Source organism: Podarcis erhardii, assembly GCF_964252035.2.
Source record: "Podarcis erhardii genome assembly, chromosome: 2".
Taxonomy (NCBI): Eukaryota; Metazoa; Chordata; class Lepidosauria; order Squamata; family Lacertidae; genus Podarcis; species Podarcis erhardii.
Window position 1 is genome coordinate 74,168,537 of NC_138498.1, and position 27,177 is coordinate 74,195,713.

Below are 27,177 nucleotides of genomic sequence, written 5' to 3' on the forward strand. Positions count from 1 at the left end.
AGGTCCTAGAGAGCCAGTGTGGTGTAGCGGTTAAGAGCAGTAGACTCGTAATCTGGTTGAACTTGGTTTGCATTTTTGCTCCACCACATGCAGCTGCTGGGTGATCTTGGGCTAGTCACACTTCTCTGAAGTCTCTCAGCCCCACTCACCTCACAGAGTGTTTGTTGTGGGGGAGGAAGGGAAAGGAGATTGTGAGCCGCTTTGAGACTCCTTCGGGTAGTGATAAAGCGGGATATCAAATCCAAACTCCTCTTCTTCTTCTAAGTATCAAAGGAGATGAATTTTATTTCAAGAGCTTGTTTACATGATCCAGCAATACCAAGATAGGTAGCTCACAGTGGTTACCTTATTAATGTGACTGATCTGTGGTTTTGCTTGCACTGATTAGTTCTAAAAGTATTGGTTCTTTTCCTTGTCTCTTCACACTGGGTTCCCACTTAATGTCTTAGGCTGAAGCAGTGGCATCTATCTGCAGGATTATGATGCCAATACAGTTTGTATCAGTCATTCTGAGGTTTTCCTTCATACATCTTAATTCTATTAGATGCCTGGTAATTGTACATCCTTCTTCCTTGTATAAACCCAAATGGGTTGCAACACAGATTATATAAGCAAACCTTAAATGGAGGCCCGTATCATGCAAAAAAAATATGTTGTTGTTAGGCTCTGTACATTGTGCATAGTTTTGGATTTATTTATTTTTACCCATGGCAAACTGATGAGTCTCACGTACTGTTACGAGGTGCATTTTCTGCTTTTCAATTTTACAAAAAAATATGCAGCATATTATCGGTAATGAATTCAGTATAACAAGGTGATTTAAATTAAATCAAGCATTTCCTGGTGAATCTCAAGAGTTTTCTGTGTGCTTGGCTTCTTTCCTTTAGGCAGCTGCCACTGCCACTTTGCAACAGGCAATGCTTGTCACTTGAAAAAAAATAATAATCTGGGCTTGTGGCCAGAAGATGAGAGAGGCAATAGTGCAAAGGAGTCAATGTTTCAAAATGACAAAGGCCCGTATTTTGGTAATGCTCTCTGTGGAGCAGCTTCCCTCTGAAGAAAGGTTGCCACGTTTGAGACCTTTTAGTTTAGAGAAAAGGTGGGTAAGAGGTGACATGATAGAGGTTTATAAAATGATGCATGGAGAAAGTGGATAGTGAAAGATTACGGTACGTATATCCCTTCCTCATAACACTAGAATTTGTGGACATCCAATAAAGATGAAAGGGACGCGGGTGGCACTGTGGGTAAAAGCTCAGCGCCTAGGACTTGCCGATTGCATGGTCGGCGGTTCGAATCCCCGCGGCGGGGTGAGCTCCCGTCGTTTGGTCCCAGCTCCTGCCCACCTAGCAGTTCGAAAGCACCCTTAAGTGCAAGTAGATAAATAGGTACCGCTTTATAGCGGGAAGGTAAACGGCGTTTCCATGTGCTGCTCTGGTGCCGGTTCGCCGGAGCAGCATTGTCATGCTGGAAGTGTCTGCGGACAGCGCTGGCTCCCGGCCTCTAGAGTGAGATGAGCGCACAACCCTAGAGTCTGTCAAGACTGGCCCGTACGGGCAGGGGTACCTTTACCTTTAATAAAGATGAGTATTAGAAGATTCAGGATGGAAAAGAAAGTACCTCTGAATGCCAGTTGCTGGGAACTACAGGAGGCGAGACTGCTCTTGTGCTCAAATCCTGCTTGCTGGTTTCCCACATGCAACTGTTCAGCCACTGTGAGAACAGGATGCTGGACTAGATGGGCCACTGGCCTGATCCAGCAGGCTCTTCTTATGTTCTTAAAGGAGAAAACAATTGTTTTGTAGCAATGTAAACAACAAGCTGGATACCATTTTCACAAATGTAAGAGACATTGAGAATCTTGTGACAGTAATCATTGTTATCATCAAAGTGTCATTGTTCTTATTTATATAGAGGAGAAAGAATTGTCAGGAGGAACCTGTGGAGGAAGTAGGTCAATAACACTTTTCCTCACAGGAATTAGATTTCTTAAGCTTTTACCCAGAGTTATCCTAGAGCTTTCTGAGGAGCAGAAGGAAATATCTCAGTTGAGCAAAAGCCATTTATTTGACAAGTTTACATCAGAATGACCCCCCCCCTCCATTGGATCCTTTAACTATTTAATCAAACAGAAATAAATCTTAATGAATTGAATAACTTAAAATATTTTAAAATTGACATAAAATTTAAAAATCCATTTCATATATTATTACAAGGTAATAACTCCTGCCAACCTAGCAGTTCGAAAGCACGTCAAAGTGCAAGTAGATAAATAGGTACCGCTCCGGTGGGAAGGTAAGCGGCATTTCCGTGCGCTGCTCTGGTTCACCAGAAGCGGTTTAGTCATGCTGGCCACATGACCCGGAAGCTGTACGCCGGCTGCCTCGGCCAATAAAGTGAGATGAGCACCACAACCCCAGAGTCGGTCACGACTGGACCTAATGGTCAGGGGTCCCTTTACCTTTAATAACTGCTGAGAAGCCATAATTTCAGCCTATTTTCAGTGGGAATGGGGGAAAGCTATGCACAGCAAAGTTGTTGACATCTGGTTGGTAGAGTATGATGGGTAGGTGTCTTGTTTTGATCTGAAGAAGGAGCCTGCAGTGAGCAACCTGCTCTGAGAAGGTCTGGAACTCTCTACCCTCTACCAGGCTATCCCCGCTTTGGGAGAATTAGAGAACAACCAGCTCTCTCCCCTGAATACAGGCACTTCTCTTGCATTCTGCAGTGTGCTGCCTGGTGCCTCCCTTTGCTGTTGGACTAGCAATAGACTATAGGAGGCACTTGGTTCCTTAGGCTGCAGAGAATGTGCTGGTGAGGACCATGGCTCCAGTTCTAGAGGCCCGGATGCTCTTGTGTTTGGTTTGGTAAGCTCCTGCTGGCCAGCTTCAAGTTCAGTACCTCACTCCCCCAATTACATAGCTCCTAAGACCATGTCAGTGTAGCTTCCAGCTCTTGTGTTCTTGTCCCTGCTGAACTCAGGGCAATGACAGTGGGATGGTCAAGTGAGACATGATGGATGACAAGATTGTGAGAAGGCAACTGGAGAAATTGAGTGTCGCGGTTTGGCAGGAATCTACACAAAGGGCTGAATTGCAGAAGTGGAGGTCACAGAGCAATTCTGGGAAAAGCAGGTTCATCAAGGTAACAAAGAGAAGACCTTCTTAGTACCACAGAGAACACTGGCAACCTGCTGCTCTCTGCTTTTGGTTGGAGGAGTGCAGCTGAGGAACATCTCCCAGTTGTCATCAGTCTTGGTGCTAGTTCTTCTAGGCTTGCAACACAATAACTAAGCATGTAGAGCTCCTTGTTTGTGTGGCTATTACCTTCTCTCTGTCCACTTTACCGTGATGCAAAGGCAGCAAACAGATGATGTTGTCACCCCCCTTTGTGAGGGACCAAAGCCCCCCTGGCACTGCACGAGTCTGACCAAGGAATTATGCAGGTTCCTGTTTTCTTTTCAGGCATTCATTTGTTTTATTTAACCATATTTTTACCCTGCACCCCAGCACACAAGTGCTCCCTGGTGGGGCTAAGAAAAAGAATAAAAAACCAATGCAAAATAAAAACAATACAATTACGAGAAGGGAACTGCAGGTAAAAACAGGACAAATGGAAACTTCCACGGGAAAGCAAATAAAATAGGTGCAGTAAAAGGTTTAAAAGTTTAAAAGCCCGAGGAGAGTATGGGAACCAAGCAAGCCTCCCTAGGAAGATCACTAAAAGGTGGTGCACCACAGACAAGAAGGCTTGCAGAGAGCAGGGTATGCCCTGTGCCTATCACACCCTCTATTGCGGTGTGTGCATTTCTTGTGTGGGTGCTATGTACATTTGTGGTTTGTATGCTCTATGTCAGGAGTGGGAAATTTTGTAAGTCTAATAGCTGCATTCCTTTTTAAATTTTGTATTCTTTTTGTTGTTGTCGTGTTTGTACTTGTTGCTAACAAATCAATAAAATTAAAAACAAATTTTAAAAAAAGAAAGTGCTGTGGGTGCCGATCACAAAATGGCTGCCATGGGAAGAATCACATAAAAGATAGGGAGTACAGTCATGGGAAGTCAGGTGCATCCAGATGGTTCTGATTGTGAAGATTATGCACACACACAAACACCCACCCACCCATGACAGGATGCTGGGACAACAGGGAGCGTTACCCAGTACTAGGAAAAACATGTAAGATGGCCACACCACATACTGCATTACTCTCAGATAACAAAAACAGTATGTTTTACAGTAAGTTTAATAAATATATTACTTCAATAGATGAATGTGCCTTATTTATGTCAACAATCAATAAGAGGTATTCATAGCAAAATAAGCTCAAGCCAAGAACTGAATAGGTGACTGTGCATGTGTGTGCCTTTCCTTATCTGGGCATTAGCTCTGTGTAGGAAAAGAAGCTGTTATGATGCCTCCCTAGGATTTTGCTTCAGCAGTTGTGTCTAAACTTTAGGGGTATAAGAATTCCAGGAGTGGTATTCAACTCAGTTTTATTCAGAGTCCATTAATTTCAATAGGCCTACTCTTGAGTAAACCTCCCAAGTGGAGAATAAACATGAACAGGAGTATTTGATGTAGGAGTCTGTGTCATGAGAACTTTAACTTTCATTTCTTTTAAAAAATGCAACATTCTGCAACTGCAGAGGGTGTGAGATAATGCATCATGAAATTTCAGAACACAGAGGGATGGCTGAATAAGACATCTTGTATTTCAAAGGGGTCGAATTTCATGTGCTTCATATCTTTGCTCCAGCCCATGACTAGTTATAAACATTTCCAGATGTTGGTTTAATGTGCATACATGTTGCAGAACCCTGCTTTTCTCGGCACAGAGTTTGGATTTCTCTGGTCAGATTATGAGGCATGAGAATCCAAGTCACATTAGGGAAAAAAGCCGGTGCTGCTTGGAGTATTTTCCAGTGTGATCTTTGGGGATAGATACTTAGATATAAATCTATTGTGAGGGTTGAAGCAAATCTCTGCCCTAATGGGGAGTGTTAGTGGATGCTTCAAAATAAAGTTGTTTCAGCTTATAGCAGGGACTGAAGCATAAGAACACAGTCAGTGACCCTTGGAATGCATGAGGTTGGTTTAACATTCAGGAAGCATATTCATACAGTCACTGTGTATTTAACAATCCTTGGTTGCTGGAAGGCCCCCAAGTGCTTTTTGCAGTAGCCCATTTCTGTGCTGGCTGGAGTAGAGAGAAAGAGAAGCAAACCTTCCTTACTTTGTATGGATAGCTGAAACATCTAACTCCATTCAAACTAGGTGTTGCTGCTGTCAGGAAGAAGTCCTCTCTCTGTCCCCATTCTTCCTTGCTAGTGCTTACATTTCAGAATCTGAGTGCGATACTGAGAAAGGGTTATTTTGTGCCTACCTGAGTGGGGAAGAAGAGATTAAAACCTTTGCTTTTCCTGTCCATTGTTAGAGCTCTGCTCCACATCCCCACACTAATCTACTTTTGCAGGCAAGCTTGTTGGCCTCTATGCAATAGGCACCTGACTACAGAGAGGTGTCAGCAAAATTCAGCCCTTCCAGGATGAGTTAGGGTGGCTGAGAGTCCCCAATGTGGTCTCTCTGTTTAACATTTATTGTTGTTCTTAAAATTTCTATGCCTGCCCATCCGAAGATCACAGGGTGGTTTCCAATATAAAAACAGAAAACAAAAATAATACCCCCATACACAGTTAAAAAGGCCATACATTGTTTAATTAGCCAAAGGCCTAGGCTAATTCCTTTTTAATTAATTGATTAAATTTGCCCATGGCCTAGGCTAATTTTTGCCTGGTGCCTAAAGATCTGCAACCAAGACACCAGGCAAGCCTCCCTAGGGAGAGCATTCTACAAGCAGGGAGCCACCGCAGAAAAGGCCTGTTCTCGTGTTGCCACCCTCCGATCTCTCATGGAGAAGGCACACAAAAACGGGTCTCAGATGATGATTGCAGGGTCCAGGTTGGTTCATATGGGGAGAGGCAGTCCTTGAGGTATTGTGGTCCTGAGCTGTTTAAGGCTTTATAGGTCAAAACCAGCACTTTGAATTGGGCCTAGAAACTAATTGATAGCCAGTGCATTTGGGTCAGGATTTATATCATAGAGCTTTAAGGTTTCTCTAGTCCAACAGGGTAGGCGCTATTTTGTGAAATTGCTTTTTCCCAGGCACAGAGCAACTTCGCAGTCAGGTCCCCGTGTTCTGGGAACAAATATGTGGCTGCCCCTCTAGCTGTTGTCCAGCCCAGTGAGATATTTGCTCAGTTCCATGTCTATCAGAATTCTAAGTATGGTGGTCCAGGAAGGCAAATGTGACCATTATTCCTGTTTTTTTCCCTTTGCAGCTCTTGTATGATAACCCAAAAGCACGACAGGAAGTGGATCATCATTGGCGGGCTTCGGGCTGTCCACACATCGTCCACATCCTGGATGTTTATGAGAACATACATCATGGGAAGAGGTGCATCCTGATCATCATGGAATGGTATGGGGATAGAGCTAAATAGTTAGCTATACAAAATACATTCTGGAGATTTACTTCAATACAAATGACAAAATTGACAAAATTTAGCCATAGATAAACATGGAGCCAATAGGCTTTCTTTTTGGGTTTTTTTTTTAAGCTGAGGAATGCTAGAAAATTAATCAAATAATAGATCTTATTCTAACTGCCCCTGCTAAATTTTTTTTGCAGTTTTTGCTGTCACCTAGTTATCTTGATCTGCCAGAAGAAAAGACAGGGTAGCAATGGTTGAGCGACCTGGTATGGATAGTAGTAGAGGGGTAATAACCTCACTCCTCAAATCTTTATAAAGTGTGCTATTTAGCAGTACATGAGCTACTGATTCAATACTGCCATCTCCACATGGACATAAATGGTTCTCCAGTGCAATGTGGCTTTACAGAGTTTTCTGGAATTATGGGGGAGCCAAAATCTTTTTTAAAAACAACAATACAGAACCTTGAGGAAGGCAATGTGCTGTGCTGTGCTGTGCTGTGCTGTGCTACGTGCACCATTCTTCGTTTGTCTTTTCTTTCATTATTCTCTGTGAGTGACAATTGTTACACACACAAGGCTAGTCCAGTCCAAACCATTCACTGCATTGACTTTGATCCATGACGGCACATGTTCGTGTGAGAGCAGAGTCCATTCTGGCCCTGAAGAAACAATAGCAGCACCTTGTGGCGATCCACTCCCTCTCAGAAGTTTGCATTGAGCTCAACTATGCCTAACATAGTAGGAAGCAGATATAAGAACATCCCTGTAGGATCAGACCAAAGGCCTGTCTAGTTCAGCATCTGGTTTCCTAGAGTGGCCAACCAGAAGTTCATGGGAAACCCAACAAGGCAAAATTTGAAGGGCATAGCTCTCCCTGCTCTGTGGTTGATGCTGATGTCTGATCTGATTGAACTGCATATTGCCATTCAGTTCATACATTTCCAGGGTGGTTAATCAGGCTTGCAAGAGGAGAGAGGAGAGGAGTTAAGCTTCAAGGAGGCACTAATGCCCTCTTGCCATAGGTCAGAGAAGCAACAAAATTGCCAGAGAAAACAGAAGGTGAGAAGGTCTTAACTTTGCTGGAGACAGGATAGCATAGAATCATAGAATTGTAGAGCTGGAAGAGACTGTGAGGATCATCTAGTCCAATCCCTTGCAATGCAGGATTATGCAGCTGTCCCATATGGAGATTGAACCTTGGTGTACAGGGATCAAACCAACACCCCAACCACTAGGCCACACTCTGGCTCTTGTTTGTTTGGACCAACTTTCTCCAGACATACTAGGAGGCTAACAATTCTGCTGTTAACAAAGAACTCTGTTTTGAAACACACCAACCAACTTCCTGAATAAATAATGTTGATATTCCCCTTGTGTTGCCAGGACAGGCTTTTCGGGGTTGTATGTTTGTGAAAGCTCCTGTAAAGACATGATGATCCTGTGCAGACACGATCTGAAATGGTGAATAAATTGAATGTAGTTGAACTGCTGTTTTGGCAAGCTCTCAAAAACCTGGAGGAGATGCAGAGGGTGGAGTCAGTGCTGGTGTGTTGAAACCCCCCTCCCTGCAATATATTGTTCAGAGCCAAATTTGTAAGCTGAACACTGAGTAGGTACATAGGAAACTGTCTGACTTGCATCAAAATCAGTGGAGATATAGGCAAGCCTAGCTCCCCATATCTTTGTTCTAAGGGTTCCATTTCACATCTTGGCCCAAAAAATGTTTGCTCAGATCACATTTTCCCTCTTTATCATTATGTGGTTTCTTATGCAGAGTTTTGATAGGGCTGGCTTTGACTCTGTCTTTCATTTGTGTGTTATCGTCCCCTCCTTTTCCTGCCTCTGTTGTTTTTCTCATACTTTTCAGAATTTTGATGGCATCAGAACAACAGGGATTACTCTTTGCCTTCCTGCAGTACTGTCTGATGTGCTCATTTCCAGTAGGGTCAACAAAGAGCAGTGATTCAGCTTTCTCTGAAGAGCCTGCCTGTATATTAAAACCGCAGGCTTTAAAGCTTTTTTTGTGCTTTTTTTGTTTGTTTTCTTCCTGCTCATTCATATGTAGGTTCCATTCTGCACATGGGCTACCTTAAAGCCCATTAATTTCAATAGGATTTAAGCTGTGATCCTGTGTGCTTTAAAGTAGATTAAATCCTATTGAAGTTAGTGTGATTAAAGTACCGTTTTTTTCGCACCATAGGACGCACTGGCCCATAGGATGCACCAAGTTTTTTTGGGGGGGGAAATAAAGAAAAAAAATTATTTCCCCCCCCCCAGGCGCTTGTAGGGCCGGCAGTGGGGAGAAGCGCTCTTCTCCCCACCGCCCGCCTGCAGACCAGGTCCGGGGACAGCGGGAAGATGCGCTGCGCCTCCTAGCTGTCCCCGGAACTTGCGGGGCAGGCAGCGGGGAGAAGCGCTCTTCTACCCGCTGCCCGCCTGCAGACCAGGTCCGGGGACAGCGGGAAGATGCGCTGCGCCTCCCCACTGTCCCCGGAGCTTGCGGGGCTGGCGGCAGGGAGAAGCATGCGTCTCCCCGCCGTCAGCCTCCAAACCACATCGGGAGACAGCGGGATGGCGGCGTTCTGCCTCCCCGCTGTCCCCCGACCTTGTGGGGCTGGCTCTGCGGCTCTCCTGAAGCCTGGAAAGCGAGAGGGGTCGGTGCGCACCGACCCCTCTCGCTCTCCAGGCTTCAGCAAAAGCCTGCTTTCGCCCCATAGGATGCACACACATTTCCCCTTCATTTTTGGAGGGGGAAAAGTGCGTCCTATAGGGCGAAAAATACGGTAGCCTGTGTGCAAGATTGCAACCTGGTCAAGAAGCAATGTGGTAGAAAATATATATGCAGTGCTTTTTTCTGGGGGGGATGCATACCCCTAAACATTTTGTGAATCTAAGTTTGGCCTCATTGAGGGGCAGTATTTCAATATGAGTAGAAAAATGAGAGTACCCCTAAACATTTTTTAAAAAACAACAACAATGTATATATGAAATATAATGTAACAAGTGGCTGAACTGAAGTTTACAGAGATATTGCTATGCTTGTATCTGAGGAGTAGGCAAAGGGAAGATTGCTGCCTTCCCTCCCAAGTACTTTTGTAGCCTTGCTTTCCAAGTATCTGAATGGCCCTAGAAAGCACCCCAAAGCTCTAAAACTCTGCAAGCAGGACACTTTGGATCCAGTCAGAACAGCTACATTATAAGCATCACAGTTTCTTTATATCAGGGCTGTTTTAGGCATTTGAGCAACTGTGAGGCAAAATAGTTACTGAGGCCTTCATCTATGTCATAAGGCCATAGTAACAATGTCTTGGCTGCCTTTTAAGGATAATAAAGCTAATATTAGAAATGCACACAGCAGATAGGAAGTGGAAACAGCAGTATTCATATATAAAAAAAACCAAGCTACTGAGATGGGACCCCCTTTGTGCTTGCATTATGAATCCTCTGTGTGTTTGCACTTTGTTCACAGCATGGAGGGAGGGGAGCTGTTCAGCAGGATCCAGGAACGAGGCGACCAAGCTTTCACAGAAAAAGGTACAGCATTAAATTGTTTTTTCTCCATGTGTGTGTGTGTATAAAGAGCTTGTAGAACAGGTGGGGGGCTAGTGGCTTTTTGTCAGAAAGAAAACCCAGATCAGTCTGGATCATATAATTTGGAGGGGAGGTGTACAACTCCCTCCTTTCTCAAGCTGCAATGGCTAAGATCGTGTGGAGCCAGGCCATCCACATGAAAGGGAGGCTCTACTGTGCTTTGCCCAGGAACTCTCAGCAGCTTCTTCTTCCCCAGGCACTTTGAGGAAACAGGTGAAGGGGCTTAAAACGTCACCATAGATTTTTTTAAAGTATCATTGGAAACATAACAGGTAACAGGGGGGAAATGTTGTCAGTCAGCCGTAACAATGAGAATATTCCACTGATCCTGCCTTAAACACATAATTTAATATAGGCAGTCCATGGGTAGAATTCAGCATCACACTGTGTTGAACGTTCTGTCTGCATATGCATGTCAGCTAGCCATATAGAACAATGATTCCTCACCCCCTCTCCTATGCACTGTTGGGGGCCTGCCAATCTGATCTCCCAGAGCCAATTCTGAGAGAGGAAGCCCCATTGCACTAACAGAAGTCCTTGTGCATGGCTTTGGCCAACAGGCTTTAGGTGACTCATGCCCCATATGTCCAAACAGGCATCCAAAGCAGACTGACGATTATAAACTATACGTTCAAACATAGAAAGTGCAATGAGATCTTTAGATCACTGAGTAGTAGATGTTTATCCTTTCAGCTTTGCATTTTACGTCTCTCTGCTCAAGTCTGAGGGCTCAAAGGGCATTCAGAACCTTGCTATCAGTTTAGGTGTGAATTGGTTAGTCATACCAAAGGAACAAGTAGTGTATATTATGCGTATGCACCGTTCATGACTTTCTGGTCATTTTTATGTTGCCTTCTAGGAAGGGTGCTGAAGAGCAGGAGAGTTTAAGATGTGTGGAGGCATAGTCATTTGCAAAACCCAAAACACAGCTGTTGGGGCTAATTTTAGTTTCCCCCCTGTCTTGACACTAGCCCTGCAAACAAACAAGCTAGTTGCTAGTCAGAAACATTGCCTAGCTGCATATCTCTGAAGTATGGAGGGAATGTTAATGTGACCTTTCTCATGAATTTTTATTTCTAGAGGCCTCTGAAATAATGAGAGACATTGGAACAGCCATTCAATATCTGCATGGGATGAACATCGCCCACAGAGATGTCAAGGTGAGGCTTGAAAAGTGCCTTGGCAGAGAAGAGAAATGCCCAAACCATAACAAGAAAATGGACAGTGGTGACTTGACACAGGCCAAGTTACTACACTGAGAGGAACTAGTGTGTCCCAGTTTTTAATTGTGCGAAGAAGAACCATCTTGGTCAGGATCCCACTTCTAAGTATGCAGTTGTCCAGAAACTCAGTGCATTTTTAAAAGACTTATTGAAGAAGGGATGATGTTTATTTAAAATCTGCATCACCAAATTGCAATCTACTGATAATAAAATACAAACTTGATGCTGGGCACTACACCACCTATCAGCCTAGAGGAACAGAACAAAGCCTACAGTTGAATAGAACTTTCCCCCAGAAACCTCTCCTGTTCAGCCTCATTTTATGTTTCTCTCTTGACACCATCACAGCCAGAAAACCTGCTTTACACATCTAAAGCGAAGGATGCAGTACTGAAGCTTACAGACTTTGGATTTGCCAAAGAGACGACGGTGCAGAATGCGCTGCAGACCCCCTGTTATACTCCCTATTACGTAGGTGAGTCTGCATGTCCCCCTCCCCCCCCTCACTTTTCTCTTTAGTTGTTAAGTCCAGGGGAGAACATGATTGTGCTTTAGAAAAAAAAACCTCCCCACCTCCCACTTTCAGATCTCTGCAGCGGTCAGGCTCCAGGCTGTCAGGTACCAGAACCAGGGTTAGGATCTTGCTTGCCAGTTCAAGTGGGCCAGATCTGGTGCAAGGTTCAAAACAGGTAGGACAGGGGGCTGGAGATTATGCAGCCATGTCCTTACCCAAGAAACAAGTTGATCAGGCTGAGGAACATGTTATGAGGCTAGGGCTTCGCAGGGCCGAATGAGCAGAAATTGACCCAGGTGTCTGATGACTCAGATGGGCATTTTAGATGGCACCATCAAAGCACAGTGCTCAGTCTTCCCAGCATAGAATGAGAGCACTGATGGCTCAGGAAGTCAGGAGTCAAAGCCTGGCCATGGGGAACACCAATTCAGAACACACACACTTGCACAAGATGTAAAATACCATGAAATATTTGCCAAGCTTCACCAGCACCCATGGGGTTCAGGTACAAATACTTAAAGTATTCTTTCAACCAGTAACAGCTTTTTAAATTTAAACAAATGCAAATATTTGTAGTTTGTGATCAAAATAAGAGAAACTGACATTCACAGTTCTTTTGGTTCTCTTCCCCATCCCACTCAGCCCCAGAAGTCCTTGGTCCTGAGAAGTATGACAAATCCTGCGATATGTGGTCTCTTGGTGTCATCATGTACATACTGTAAGTGTGAAGTGGGGGAGAAATAGATTAATGAAGTAGAGCCCTTAACATGTCATGTATGAATAAGCACTTCCCTTCTATCCCAAACTACACCCATCCCCAATCAATGGTGTTTTAAAATGATGTTTCCTTTTATGCCACACTCAGATAATTAGTCACTGGGATATTACTCATTCCATCAGAAGAATCGGCAGACATCTGGTACTGTGCATTGGGCTGCTGAAGTTGTGGGGAAGGTCAGGGAGGAGGCAAAGATGTGGTCATTTCCTAGACAGTACAATTTCTTCTCTACATCCCACTCTTTTGTAGCTTGTGTGGATTCCCTCCTTTCTACTCCAACACTGGCCAGGCCATTTCTCCTGGAATGAAGAGAAGAATTCGGATGGGGCAGTATGGATTTCCAAATCCTGAATGGTCAGAGGTATCTGATGAAGGTAAATGAATTCCTCTGTGTACTTTCTGGTACTTGTGCATCAATGGTGTGTGTGTTTAATGTTTTAAATATTCTGTGGTGAGACTGGCCCAGCATATATGCTACTTGGAGATCTCTAAAATAAAAGGAATGTAGCTCAGTGGTAGAGCGTCCACCTTGCATGCATGCAGAAGGTCCCAGATTCAATCCCTGGCAACTCCACATAGGGCTGGGAGAGACCCCAGTCTGAAATTTTGTGGAGCTGCTGCTGCCAGTGGATCATACTATAGACCAGTGGTTTCCAAACTTTTTTTACCCCTGAACCACTTGAAGATTGCTGAGGATCTTGGTGGACCACTTCTGCCTGTTGTCTAGCAATTGTGATTTGTGTGCTAGATGCTAATGTTGCTATTGCAGACCACCGAAATGATGCTTATTGTCAGAACTGCCTCTAGGTCCCAGCTCACAGAGGACCAACGCCCGGTGGATATAATATACAAAAGTCTTTATTGAAGTTTAGTTTCCATTTCAAAGCTCTGGGCGCGCAGACCCACGTCTCGCCGCTAGACCGGCTAAGTCCCCTCTGACTCACTGCTCCTCCCACACCAGTTTAAGATCCTAGCCCGGCTCCACCTCCTACGCTGTTCTTTCCTTCGCTGGGTCCTTCTGCCCTCTGGGGTTTCCTCCTTCCTGGACTCCTCTGACGCTGACCCCCCTTGGTCTTCCCCTTCCTTCCGGCGGGCTTTAGGACCTGGCTCCCTACCCGGGCTCCCTGCTGTGCCGCTCGCCTGTACATTTGAACTTGGCGCGCGCGCCCAGCCGGTAACCTTCCTCCTGACCGTTTCCCCGCTTCCTGATGTGGGCGTGACCAAACCTGACTCCTCTCCTCCCGCTGGTGGTGAGAGCACTGGTCCCGATTCCTGGGACTCCCCCTCCCCACTGCGCTCTGGTGGGGAAGCTGGTCCTGATTTCCAACTGCTGCTCAGGGACTCCCCGCTGACCCCTTCCTCCTGGGGCTTCCCCCTTGGCACCCCCCTCGCCCTGGCCATCGGCGCTCCCTTCTGTGAATCTTCCGATTCGCTGGAGAGACTCGTGGAATCCCTCTGACCACTGTCACTGCCTTACACCCCCCTCGGATTCCTCCTCCTCGCTCTCCATTTGCTCCCTCTCCTGTGTCTCTGCTCCTGAACCCCTGACACTTATGAACCACCAAGGGTCCATGGGCCACACTTTGGGAAATCCTGTTGTAGATAGTACTGAACTAGATGTGCCAATGAACTAACATGATAGACTTCCTAAAAGGTTTTGTTAAACCTCCCAGAGTTTAAGAAAAGTAAACATCTGCCTCTTACACACTATGTAAAGAACTTTCAGAAATGCAAATACCAGTAAATTAACTCTGCTTCTCAAATACCATTCTTTCAAACCCAACACTTACATTACAGTGGAGATAAAAAAAGTGCTGCACTAGCAAAAAAAAAGTGGGCAGGAATGGGATCCCAGTAACAAGTGTTGTTCCAGGGCATCATCATGACTTCTGTGGTATTTTCCTTGTCTATTGAACTGGCTGCGCTAGTGCCTTGTTGACATGTGCTACAACTTGAGTAACACCCACTGCTTGCAGGCATGATGCTCCCTAAGCAGATTTTGTAGCAGAGGGATGAGGCAGTATGTGTATGGCATCGTGAGTAGCCTGCTGATGCACCACAGTAGAGTCATTTTGCCACCTCCGGGCCGGCTTTGTTGGTACAATCATAGGCATCTGATAGTTGCAGCTGATGTACATAACGGGTGAGCCATCCTTAGTTCACAGAGAAGCTGCAGCAATTACCTTGATGCGGGTCACACTGTACTGTCACAACTATGTTTAGCGGTAATAGAAAGCCCTGTCATCCATCTAATACAAGAAATCCTGCACACCCCCAAATCCTGTTTCCTGTTAGAAACTCCAGCTCCTTTCTGAGCTGTCCTAGGGATAGCTGCAGGGAAATGTTGTGTCCTGCTTGGCCAGCAGAAGGAAGTTTACAGGACTCCTGTGTAATCTTGGACATGAGTGAGTTGAGGGAGGGGGAAAATGTGTGGGAAATGCCTCCCCCTTCTGCCACCCTGAGACACCTGTGATCAATCAGAAACTCAAACCTAAGTTTTTGGTCACTACAGTCATTGTTAGGAATGAATCTCACTTTACCAGTGTTCCTAAGTCAGAATTGAAGGGCTGTTTCAGGTACGCATTAGTCGGAGTGCAGGTGTGAAGTATCCAAAGTCAGACCCATGCGCTCCAAGGGTTTATTTCAAAAGCATGGATCAGTACTCCACACGTTATTTGTTTAGCAGAAATTTAGAAGCATAAGCCATTCCTGCATTTAAAATTCTGCTGATCTGTTATGTCAAAATCAGATTTCACTGCGCTCCAGGCTCGGAAAATGTCATGGATTCTAACCTTTTTCTGGACATAGCATAAGATCATGGCCCCGTGTGAAAAGTGAATCTGTGGGCACACACACATGCACTTCCAGCTGAACCTGTGAATGGAGCCTATGTGTTTATAACAGTTGTGAAGGCAGGCTGTGTTCACAGGTTTGGATGAAAGTGTAGGGGGTGGGGCCTGCTTCTTCTTCACATTTATTTCCACAAGGACGAACATGTGACCAATGCCTACATATCATGGGACTAAACGAACTGTAGAAACTTTGTATAAGATGGTACAGATGTTTTCCTGCAGTCCTAACCATGCCTATATAGAAGCAAGTTCTTTTTAACTTGGTGAAACTTCTGTATAAATCTGATTAGGTTTGGGCAAGTGGATCTAAACACTTGCAGCAAAGAGTATTTTTTACAGCTCAGCTTATGAAACTGTTTAACTCTGTAATTTTGTTCTTTCTCCTGCTTCACACCTTTCATCTCTTTTGCTCTCTCTTTGCAGCTATATATTTATTGCAATTATTTCTATCCTATGTTTCAGGATGCAAATCCTTCCAAGTAACATCAATGCAATTTAAAAACACACTGTAAGGAATTACAACATTTAGCACGTCATAAGGATCCTTCTCACTGGCAGCTGGTGACAGATGGCTTTTTGCAGAGAGGAGCCAGTCTAGGCTCCTCTCAGCACATGATCAGGCAATCACACTCTCTGTGAATCCTTCCCATGGGGTAACTGGTAGTTGGCCTTATGGTGGGCAGCTGGAGCAGGCAGGGGTAACTTCTTCACCTGGCCTATCATTAAATAAATAGTATATATGTGGTAGAGCATGCACTTTGCATACAGAAGGCCCCAGGTTTGATCCCTGATGATTCCAGGTAGGGCTGGGAATGCCCTCTGTCTCAAGCTCCAGAGAGCTGCTGCCAGTCATTGTAGACAATATGGAGCTGGATGGGAGAATCCAAATGGATGGACTTGGTATAAGGCAGTTTCCCATGTTTTATACAGTCTTTGTAAGTGTCAGACTTTCTTCTGACTTGATAGCAGAGGAAAAGTGACAAGAGTTCAAGGGTTCTTAATAGTTTGAATTTTGTAGGATCTTGTCATCGATGTTTCTCTTTTTGCTTTTCAGTTAAGCAGCTAATTCGTCTGCTGCTGAAGACAGACCCAACAGAGAGGATGACAATTTCTCAGTTTATGAATCACCCCTGGATTAATGTAAGTCCTGCATGAACACTCGTGTGTGTGTGTGTGTGTGTGTGTTGGTGTTGTTGTTTTAATTTGGACACGAGGCTGCTTGCTGTGGTAAGAGGGAGTATAACTCATTTAACCAGGAGTCTGCCCTGTATAAAAGGGATATAATTTCCACTCTGCAGTGTGAGAGAAGTCTTGGGGGTGGGGTAAAATTTCCCTGTCAGTGGCAGTCAAGGACACTACACCCCCATCCCAACTGCTCCCGGCCAGCATTTTCTGTTCAGTGCGCCATGCACACGCCCTCCTTCCCTCACTTATAAAAAAAGCCATGTTACCTCATCAGTGTAGGATTTATGGAGGACTATTATTAGACATTCAAGGCACCGTCGTGCTGAACTGCTCTCTATTGATATGAATAGAGAGCCTCCTGCTTTAAGGGTGTTCTTGGTCTTTGGCACAGATCTGGAAATGTTGGGGTTATTGAGTGGGGCGATAGTGGAGGTTTATGTGCAGCACTCTAAGAAAACAACACCAGAAGCTGCTTTTAATGGGTGATGCTAACTAAAAGGCCATGGCAGCCTCTCATGTCATAGAATTCTTTGCCTCCAGCAAGAAACAAGCCGCTGCTAAGGCTACAAATCTGAGCAGTTTCAGGGCAGCTTTTCTGTCTATTGCTATGCAGGACTCACTGGAGTTTTGTGCATTTATTTTTTCTTTATTAGATTTCTATTCCCTTCTGCCATTAAGGTTATATCCCTCTATATATGTGTCTATATAAAAATAAAAAACAAATAAAAAGGAAGGGAAAGAACACAAAGAAATTAAATGTCCCTAAATAATACATGTATTGCCCCAGAGAGCAGCTGGCATGCAGTTGTCGGGGGTGGCTAACATTTTTAGACCATTTTTAGGCACACACACTTCACTTTTCTCAGGGTTCTGGGGAAAAGCTTATTAATCTGTGCAGTGAAAACAAGAGGAAGTGGGGAAGAGTATCACTCTCCCTCCTTCAAATTTGATGTGCTTTTCAGGGGACAAAAAGTAGCCACCCTCGTGACCAAGGCGCAGTGACTAGGTGTGCCAAAAGAGTTTTGAGAGTGCCAGGGGAAGACCTCAAGGGCACTACTTCACCCGCAGTGCCACACTGGCAACTGCTGCTCTAAGCAATAGCATGCAACCTCCTAACAGCTGTTGGTCATTTGGCCACTTAGTGGACCAGGCAAACCTCCACACTAAAGTAATTCCTCTCATGACCCTGCCCCCAGCCCCAAATTCAAGACAAACACGGTGCTGCTGTTCTACGGACTGCTTTTACTTCATGCAGGACTATACTAAAGTCAGAAAAGTTAATTAACCTACACTGCACTTGCCTTCATTCATAGATCCCAAAATTTATTAAATGCAAATGATTTTGGCCTTACTAAAAGTCATTTGTAACTGGTCTGGAAAATGAAGCAATAATAAATGTAAATAGCTTGATTGGGTCACACAGATTGGATGCTATACTTGATGCAAATCTAAAGTGAAAAAGAGGTGTTTAAAGTAAGTGAGAAGCAACTCTACCATGTGCTGACATCTAAACAAAAATGTGGTTGAAAAGAGAAATGCCTTGAAAGCTCCTGGGATTGTGTGCTACATAGAGACAGTGGTTAAATAGACATCTAGATGCCATCTCTATGAGAACAAGTAAAGTCCTAGTTGATGCATCATCTCAGCCTCAGTGACAATGTGTCAAGGTAAATAGTTAAGCAGGTGGACAAGTTAAGTGTACATGCAAAAATGTTCTTCTAAACTAATTGGTTGAAGTAGAAGTTGGAGGAAATTAGCCAGGAGTATATAAGTAAGTGAAGTTGTGAATGAGCACAATGAGAAGTTGAAATCCTGGTCATCCAAGGTAGCTTCACCTGAAATGCTATTCATCCCATGTTCAGGGCCACCTAAATAGGCAGAGCTGAAGGGTTTCCATGCATAGATGAAATGGTGCTATCAGGAAGAGGACGTAGATTTGTTAGGGAGCATTCTGGGGAACAAAGCCAGATCCATATAAAGGGATGGGCTCCGCTTAAACCAAAATATTATCCGTCCATTGGTCTTCAATCAATTCAGATTTATTGCTTATAACTATAAGCCATCACAATATAGAACACAGGTGAGGCTGTTAAATATAATGCAACAATATTGAAGTGTATTATTCACCACCTTCTGTGCATGACAATCATGTGTTATGGCTGCAAAACACAAGGCTGAACACAATGCAAGTGAGGTTAACAGATTCTGGTATGCTGTTGGGGGAAGTCAGCTTCTCCCTACACACAACCTAATAAAATAAAAAATTCAGCCCTAAATATTGTTCAGCTCAGAGACCTGGTGCTTCCAAATCTCAGATGAGCTAGATTGCCTCCAGAACTTAATATCAAAGAAGTGGCAGAGCATGCCCTTTTGTTAAAGTTTACATAGAAAGGAACGGCAAAAGCAAAGGGAACACTCAGCGGCACAGAGCCTGGCAGGGACTCTTAACATCCCACCAATGCAGTTTTAGTCTCTCTCCTTTCCCTTTCCCCTTGGCAGATAACAAATCAACAGTAGTTAAGCAGGCACTGCTGTTAGGAGCCATCTTGCAATGGAAAGAACGAATGGAGTTGCAGGGGCGATAAATGTACATGCATACGCTCCATCTGTCATTATTTTCTCCAAGCACTTTATAAACACTAATTTATCTTTGCAGTCCTCCCTGAAACATTTGTTTCTTTTTCTATATTTAAATAACCTAGGAAGAAAGTAGAATACTGATTTGACCAACATTCCATACAGTTGGCAAGGCTCAGGATAAAACACAAAAGGGATTGTCTCATGTTTCTTGCTGATAATTCCCAACCACATTCATTTAGACACATTTGTGTTACCTAACTAATTACCTTCATATGTTGCCAGTTCTCTTTGTTGGTACATCTCCAGTATAGGGGCCACTGGATGTAACATTTCCCTCTGGGTCTATGCTTGTGGAAGGATTCTCATGAGGTACCTCCATGAAGAAACATGGAGTCAAAATGGGCCATCTTTGTGGATTTCCTGGAAGGATCCATAAGCAGGATGCCAAGGGTACAACTTACTGCAGAAGTATGTCCAGTGGTTTACCTGTCAAAGCTAGTCCTTCCCTTAAGGGAACCTGGGAACTGCAAAGGAGCTAGGGATTGCTGAACATACTGTTCTCAGAAGCCACATTAAGCTGCAGTTCCCAGTCTTCTGACTGCAGAGTAGGATCCATGGCAGCAGAATCTGATTTGAAAGCACTTTGTGGCAGTGATACTAATAAACAAAGAGGCAGTACAAATAACTCACAATATAGGTTCCTGGCCATCATGTGTATAAGCAAAATCATGTAAAGCCAGAACACCCCCTAGAAAAGCAGGAAAATACCATTTTAAAAAAATAGCTGCACTTACCAGTGCGGGGCAAATACAGCCCTCAGTCTTCCTCTTAGTTTTCCTCCTCCTCTCCCTCACTGGATACTTGCTGCAAATGATATGAGGACCGGGGTGGGAGGTGGGGATTGACAGGTAGCCAGAAGACGTTCTTGGCTGTGGTTAAGATCCAGAGGAGGGTTGCCTGTGCACATCCGCTGATGGTGATGGTTTCTTTGTCAGAAACATTGTGATTGGCAGCTGCAGCTGTTTCTTGAGCTCATCAAACATTTCCTTGTAAAGTCTCAGAGTGTCTGTAATCCCACGGATGATCTTGAGGCTGTGTTCCATGGTGGGGTCAAACTCTCCAATCAGATCATTTGTGTGCTTTTAAGAGGTTTTCCTGCTCTCCCACCCCCTTTCCCCCTCCCCTGCTATTTTCTTATCCCCCCCCCCACCATGCATGCCATTTTTGCATCATTCTTTAAAAAAATATTATTCAGCAATGTGCTTAAAGTTGTGAGCGTGTATGTTAAATAAGTGTGAGTTGCAAGTTATGTGTAGGAAAAAGAAAACCTCCTTTGTGCCTGAAGTGTGGCAACCTGCACTCCTTTTCACTATTAGACTGTTTCTATTTCATTTTGACCTAAATACCTAAATCTGCCATTCTTTTATACTGGACCTTTTCCTATGGTGCATGGCTTGGCTGGGTTATGCTGTCTGGAGCTGCTCTCCTCTGTAAGGACCTCCCTGCTGCACAATTGCTTTCATGCAATTAGCCCATATTGCATAAGCCCAGGGGGCAGCCCCAGGCAGCATGGCCAAGTGTCAAGAATGATGGGAGTTGTAGTCCAGCAATTTTGGCTATCACTGGCAGAAGCTGATATGAAAGCAAGAGGGCCTGGAAGTCATGACCTCCATGCTTATGTGCCAAAGCACATTTTCACATTATGTAGAAATACATTCATTAGAGCAGTGTTTCCCAACCTTGGGCCTCCAGCTGTTTTTGAACTACAACTCCCATCATCCCTAACTAGCAAGACCAGTGGCCAGGGATGATGGGAATTGTAGTCCAAAAACAGCTGGAGGCCCAAGGTTGGGAAACACTGCATTAGAGCCCTATTACTGAGTTGGAGAGGAGTGCAACTTGAGAAGCACAGGAACGGAGGGAGCATATCACCCTTTACCCTCCTGCTATTTTCCTGCTCTGGATTTACTCTTTCCTGGCAGCTTTTCACTCTGGGGTTTCAAATGTGTGTTTGCCCCTCGGTCTTATTCCATAGCTGCAATCCTATGGAAATGACACCTATTTCAGTCATATTGAAAACACAACTGTGCTTAGCAATGCAGCTAAGTACGTTTTTCTCTCTCCCTCCTGTTGCTTAGGAGACATATTTATACAATTTTCTCAAGACTTGTAATTACTTCATCAGCAAGGACGATGAGTGGTAATGTGTGAGTGTGTTATTGTCAGAATTACCGTTTCTGAATAGCTGCTTCTTTGGTTTCCTTAGCAATCCATGGTGGTGCCACCTACCCCTCTTCATACTGCCCGGGTTCTGCAAGAGGATAAAGATCACTGGGATGAAGTGAAGGTAATGATCACATATATTAGTAGGCTGGGCAAATCCAGTCAGACAGTTTGCTTGTTTTTCTTTCTGAACAGCTTTTACCAGCTCATTACCAGCATTTTCATAACGATTGCTCAACTATACAGAAATAACTGATTAAGATGTTGTCTATATTCAATAAAGGGCAGACTCTAGCACACATGTCAGTAAACCATGAGCTGCGGGTTGCATGCTGCCCATCTCCTCCACATGGGTGCCCAGTCTACCTTCTCGATACTGGATTTTGCACAGTGATGGGGAGGAAGGTGCACAGAAAGAGTAATCTTTCTGCAACTTCCATGCAAACCACACTCCTTCCAACATGCCAATAGCTGTTTGCTGGTCTTGGGGAGCACAGTGGTTCTCCAACTTACCAAACAACTCTTTGGCAGGCAAGCAGGAGCGTCATCTCTCCCTGGTGGGGTAGACAGCAGTCTGTCCTTTTCTGATCCATAGGGAGAGCTATTGAGTGTGTGCACATGCATACCCAGGCCATGCCAATTTTTGCCCTGACCATGCTTATTGGTATTCAGCTTCTGAGTGACTACCCACTTCTGCATGTGACCCTCAGAGGCAAAACACTTTCCAGCCCTACACATAGCAAAACAGTATGTTCTAAAACAGTTTCTCAACCTTTTCCCAACCATAGCCCCCTTCTGACATTGCTTCCTTCCTGTGGCCTCCCCATGGGCATAGCCGGGGGGGGGGGACCAGGGGAGCAGCTGCCCCCATAAGTAAAAATCAATACAAATTTGAGATTCTGCCTCTAGTAACAAAAACCTGCCCCCCTGTTTTGCCAATTAACTTTGCAGGTTTTTTAAAGGATCTTTGGTAGTCAATATATGAGGGAAAATATATTTTTATTTCAACAGAATAGGACAAACTCCAGAAACAATAACAAAAACAAAACCTCAAACGGTAAACTTCCTTAAACCTTCTACACAGTAATAAACCTCCTTAAACCTTCTTATACAGCAATACAAAACCCTCTACCACCAAGAAATAACCCCAAATTAACAATTTCAAAGCAACAGTTCCCCTCACCAGACCTTCACCCACATACACCACCAGATCAAATGTGAGCCGCCTCAGCAGTGTTTGGTCCATCCTCCTCCTCCTCCTCCTGACCACATTGCCCTGCACTAGTTGTACCTGTCTCAACCAGGTGGGGCTAGATATCTCCACAGCCACCACCCATAGCAATGAGGGCTCCTAATCAGGGCAATCAAACCCCAGTTGGGCCACCCTCAAGGGCAGGAGTAGTCCTGCAAGGACTCACAGGAAGGTTTGGCTGTGTAAGGCCAAACTTACACCTCCTCTATTTTTCTTGTGCATTTTCCACTACACGCCCAACAAAAATTCTGGCTATGCCCATGCCCCCCCCCCTCCAATCAGTAGAAAGGTAGCTATTTAAATGTTTTGTTTGCAAATAGAACATGTTTTATTCATATATTTTTTAATAATTTATCCAAAATACTATTACACAAAATGATAGGAGCATAATGAAATATTGTTAAAGGATGAAAACATAAAATCATGGAGCTGGAAGGGACCCCAAGGGTTATCTGTCTACTGCAATCCCCTGCAACGCAGGAAACTCAGCTAAAGCATCCATGACAGATGGCCATCCAACCTCTGCTTAGAAACCTCCAAGGAAGGAGAGTCCAGAACCTCCTGAGGGAGATCCATCTTCCATGTATTATAAAAAAGTAAACAACACTTATTTCACCCAAGTTATTTGACAGAGAGTGGGAAACCTTCAGATTAGTCCCAAAGGCGCACAGGGAGAATTTTAAAAAGCAAGTGGTCCTCACTGACCCAGGGCAAAAAGATCGTCATCAGGAGGAGCCCTGGCTTACCTGGGAGTAAGGCCCACTGAACTCAGCATGCCTTTCTTCTGGGTAGACACTTAGTTATTTACTAGATGCAAGTCAGCAGCACCAGATGCCCCAACTCAGCTAGGCACAGGGGTGGATTTCACCCCACGCCTTGCAGAACTGGGCCAACGCTGCCGACCAGCCCTGTGCCCCTCAGCAACTTCCAAAGGCCCTGATCCACTAGGTGCTGGGGTGGATTGCACCCTGCACCGTCAGGCCCAGGCTGCCACCAGGCCCAGCACTGGCAGCAGCAACAAAACAGCTCCCGCTCAACCAGCTCTATCCATTCCCATCCCACCACCACGCTTACCTGACCTGAGGGGTTCTGGATTGCGGGCTCTACTGGTCAAAACAGAAGCCTCAGCGATTGCCCCCTTCTGCCAGAAACAAACTAAGACTGCTCCAAGAAAATGCACGTGGCAAAAAAGAGTACTAGGCCCTGGTGGGCTACCCCCTTACCTGCTTGCGATTGGCCAATCAGGATTTTTAAAAATGATTTTTTTCCCTTCACTTCTCACTTCCTTCTATGCCCCCTAGCCTCATGCTGTGGCCCCCCATTTATGCATTTTTCATATCCTGCCCCCAGTTGGAAAACACTGTTCTAAAGTATTAAAATAATGTTAACGTTAAAATATAGTGCTTTCAATAAGGATTCCTGTAGTGTTGTGTTACTTATTTCACCTTGGTCCTTCTAATCTCTTTGTCAGAAATGTTCAGGATAATTCTGCATATGTATTCCTTGTCATTTAGCTGCACAGTCCACTTGGGTAGAAAATGAACTCTCTTATGGGAAAGGGCACAACTCTTCGTCTTGGCTGGGGGAGGTCAATGGTGATCTGTGACCAGAGGGTTCTGTTGTCACCTGAACATGGTAGGAAAGTGGCCTCTACTTCTTAAGACCTAACTATTGCCTCATGTGGGTTTTAGGAGGAGATGACTAGTGCTTTAGCGACCATGAGGGTGGACTACGACCAGGTAAAGATTAAAGATTTGAAAACATCCAACAACCGTCTCCTCAACAAAAGGCGCAAGAAACAAAAGCAAGGAGGCACCTCTTCAGCATCTCCAGGATGTAACAACCAATAAGAGAAGAGCGGAAGATAAATATCAAAAAGAACTATTAATTCAAATGGGTTCAGCTCAGCTTTTACACCAAGAACAAAGGGTGTACATCACTGAAGCTTTAAGTGAGTTGACCTACAGAGAAGCTGCACTGTGGCATCCAAAATGCAATGTTCTGGAACTTTTTATGCGAGCACTGTGGGTTTTTCTAAGGGATTTTTTTTGTTTTGTTTTTAGCATTGTTTTGTTTTTTTCCCTAGAGTTCCAGAAAACCCTAGAATTCCAGTGGAAGCTTAAGATGTGTAGTCTACCGACTAGAGGCTGTGCAGGTTCCATACTTATTCACAATGGGCACAATTCAGCCAAGATTAAGGATGTCTAAGTCCTCTTGATTTCAGCCAAAAATATATTTAAGCCTGTGCTCAATTTTCTCCAGTTGGATTCAATAGGACATAAACCTGCTTAAATTTGGCTGGATATGTCTAGCATTTCTAAGAGAAACGAATTTGTGCCGTCTGCTGTGGCATAAGCCTCATGGACAGAAAGTTCAAGAGTCTGGTAAGGAAGCACACAGAAAGGAATTAGGCATGTAAGCTTTCCATGTGTGTATTCCTGCTTGGTCTTGACACTTTTGCTGTATTTTATTTTACTTCTAGGGTTCATGCTGTCAACTCGCACAATGCCCACCTGAGCAAGGAAGCATTGCTCTTGACTTTAAGAGGAAAATGTTTACATCTTAATAATTTCTTAAGTTGTGTTTCCACTGTCACTGAAACATGGGGGTTTCATAGGTGTAGGTAAACATCCATTTCTGTTTCGCTAGAGCCATGTACACTGGGAAGCTGCAACTGACCATGGCTTCCTTCAGGGACTGTACATCTGTATGACTCAGCTGTTCCCTTTTCTTATTTTGTGTGTATGCTACAATTGTTCTGGGTACATAATTCTCTCAATCAGTGTTTAATAAGACTGATATTTTTTAAAAAAATTAAGGATCAAATATTAGACTGCAGCAGTCATTATTGAAACTTCTGCAGTGCTGAAATCCAAAGTGAACACACTTGCATGAATAACATACAAGATTTCAGTTCAAAGAGGATCCTATGTAGTCCAGAATGAAGCCTTCCAGTTCCATTGCTACAGGTGGGGCTTGTACTTAATGTAGAGTGCTGGTTTCTAACTTCTACCATTCTACGCACTGAATTAATAGCAATCACATGTTAGACCTTGCGAGCATCCTGTAAGCAGTGTAAAAGTTAACAAAGTTGGTGAGAATGCTCCAAAACTCAAATAACTACTCATAATCACTGCATCAAGATGCACATTATCACAAATTTTCAACATATATATGAGGTTTACTTGACTGATGAATTTATGATCAACCACTTTCTTTTTCAGTATGTTTTGTGTTAGAGTGGACATGGTGAAATGTAAAAAAAAAAAAAGGCACTCAAGTTATTTGAATAAACACTTATTACAAGATGGTAGCAAAATCCATCTGGAACAGCAGTTGTGCCAAACACTCCTCAGTGTCTCAAACCAAGGAAGATTCTTCATCTACTCATACAATATCTCATGATAGACTGGTCATATGACATGCTAGTCACATGCCATCTATCCTTAGTCAACCATTCCATCATTCATCAGCTATTTCCAAAAACAGGGTGCAGATGCCTACAAATGCAAGCCCATCTATCTTCACTTCCAGCCCTTTGCTTGAGCTCTCAGATGTGCTATGAGGTTTGGAGAGGGTAAGAAATATCAAGGATTTCCACATGTTGCTGTTAACTTTTCCAAACCTTCGCACAGGGGAGGGAGATCCCCGATCTGCCTCAAGGCCTCTGCTTTTGTCAATGGGCTCAAGGAAGAGGTAGAGTTTTCTTCTGCTTCTAGTGCAATTTGGGAAAGGTAAAAACAGTGGCAGGTGACTCCTACTGTTCCTTTTGCAAACTGCAGCACAAATGAGATTAAACCCATCATCTCCCCTAAGCCCTCTCCACATGCTAGAAGACTTCAGAGGAGGGGATTTGTGGCTACTGAGGCAAGCCAAGCCAATATTTGTAGATCTTTACGTAATAATTTCATTCCAGAATTACAAGGATTACTGGCTTTGTGAATCTGCAGTGCACAACCTCTCTATTCCTCACTCAGTGCCTCTCTTTGATGTACAGGTAGACATTAAACTGTTATTAAGACACACTGGATAAACCTATGAACTCTTGACTCTTTGGGAAATATTAACATTTTGCATATGTTAATAAATGGTGCTTTGCCATTTTTTTAAGTGGACCCTGCTTCCTCACTGTGATTAATCTATATTTGTACTGGGGCCCTGCACCAGCTTCAGCTATAGGAAGTAAACGTTCACCTCTGCCACGCCATAAAAGAAGCTGCATTTAAGAAGAGAACAGAAATGTAATTTGAATTCTGAAGGAATTGTTTCTGCCCAGTAGGACTTCTATATAGATAAGAATGCTATTTCCATCTACTAATTAACTAAACTTTAGAAGCAGCATGTTAGTAGTAGTAACTGAACAGGAATGAGCCCAAACCAAAAGGCATAAAAGGATGACTTTCTAACTGCTTTGTATGTCAGACAGACTTCATAAATGTGAAGGTAGAAATTTCCCAAGATTTGTGGAAGGGCAATAGCTTAGTGGTA

At 44.1% G+C, this 27,177-nt stretch overlaps 1 protein-coding gene and 2 long non-coding RNA genes across 3 annotated transcripts in view; 2 read left to right on the forward strand and 1 right to left on the reverse strand.

Moving 5' to 3' along the window:
• The window catches only part of MAPKAPK3 (MAPK activated protein kinase 3), a 79,450-nt gene extending 52,646 nt beyond the window's left edge, over window positions 1-26,804 (forward strand). The window contains exons 3-11 of the mRNA XM_081850494.1: window positions 6,337-6,476; window positions 9,961-10,025; window positions 11,163-11,242; window positions 11,654-11,780; window positions 12,462-12,537; window positions 12,847-12,971; window positions 16,504-16,589; window positions 21,481-21,561; window positions 24,381-26,804. Coding sequence (XP_081706620.1) covers window positions 6,337-6,476; window positions 9,961-10,025; window positions 11,163-11,242; window positions 11,654-11,780; window positions 12,462-12,537; window positions 12,847-12,971; window positions 16,504-16,589; window positions 21,481-21,561; window positions 24,381-24,539 — 939 coding nt within the window. The 3' untranslated portion in view covers window positions 24,540-26,804. The remainder of the gene's footprint in view (window positions 1-6,336; window positions 6,477-9,960; window positions 10,026-11,162; window positions 11,243-11,653; window positions 11,781-12,461; window positions 12,538-12,846; window positions 12,972-16,503; window positions 16,590-21,480; window positions 21,562-24,380) is intronic.
• LOC309335259 lies at window positions 107-2,173 on the forward strand. The gene is made up of 3 exons (XR_014153429.1): window positions 107-337; window positions 398-1,099; window positions 1,739-2,173. It is a non-coding gene; the product is annotated as an uncharacterized lncRNA (long non-coding RNA).
• On the reverse strand, window positions 11,806-20,934 carry LOC309335466. Its single transcript, XR_014153525.1, has 3 exons — window positions 20,009-20,934; window positions 12,423-12,535; window positions 11,806-12,225 (listed from the first exon to the last, which is right to left on the reverse strand). It is a non-coding gene; the product is annotated as an uncharacterized lncRNA (long non-coding RNA).
• Window positions 26,805-27,177: the final 373 nt, after the last annotated feature.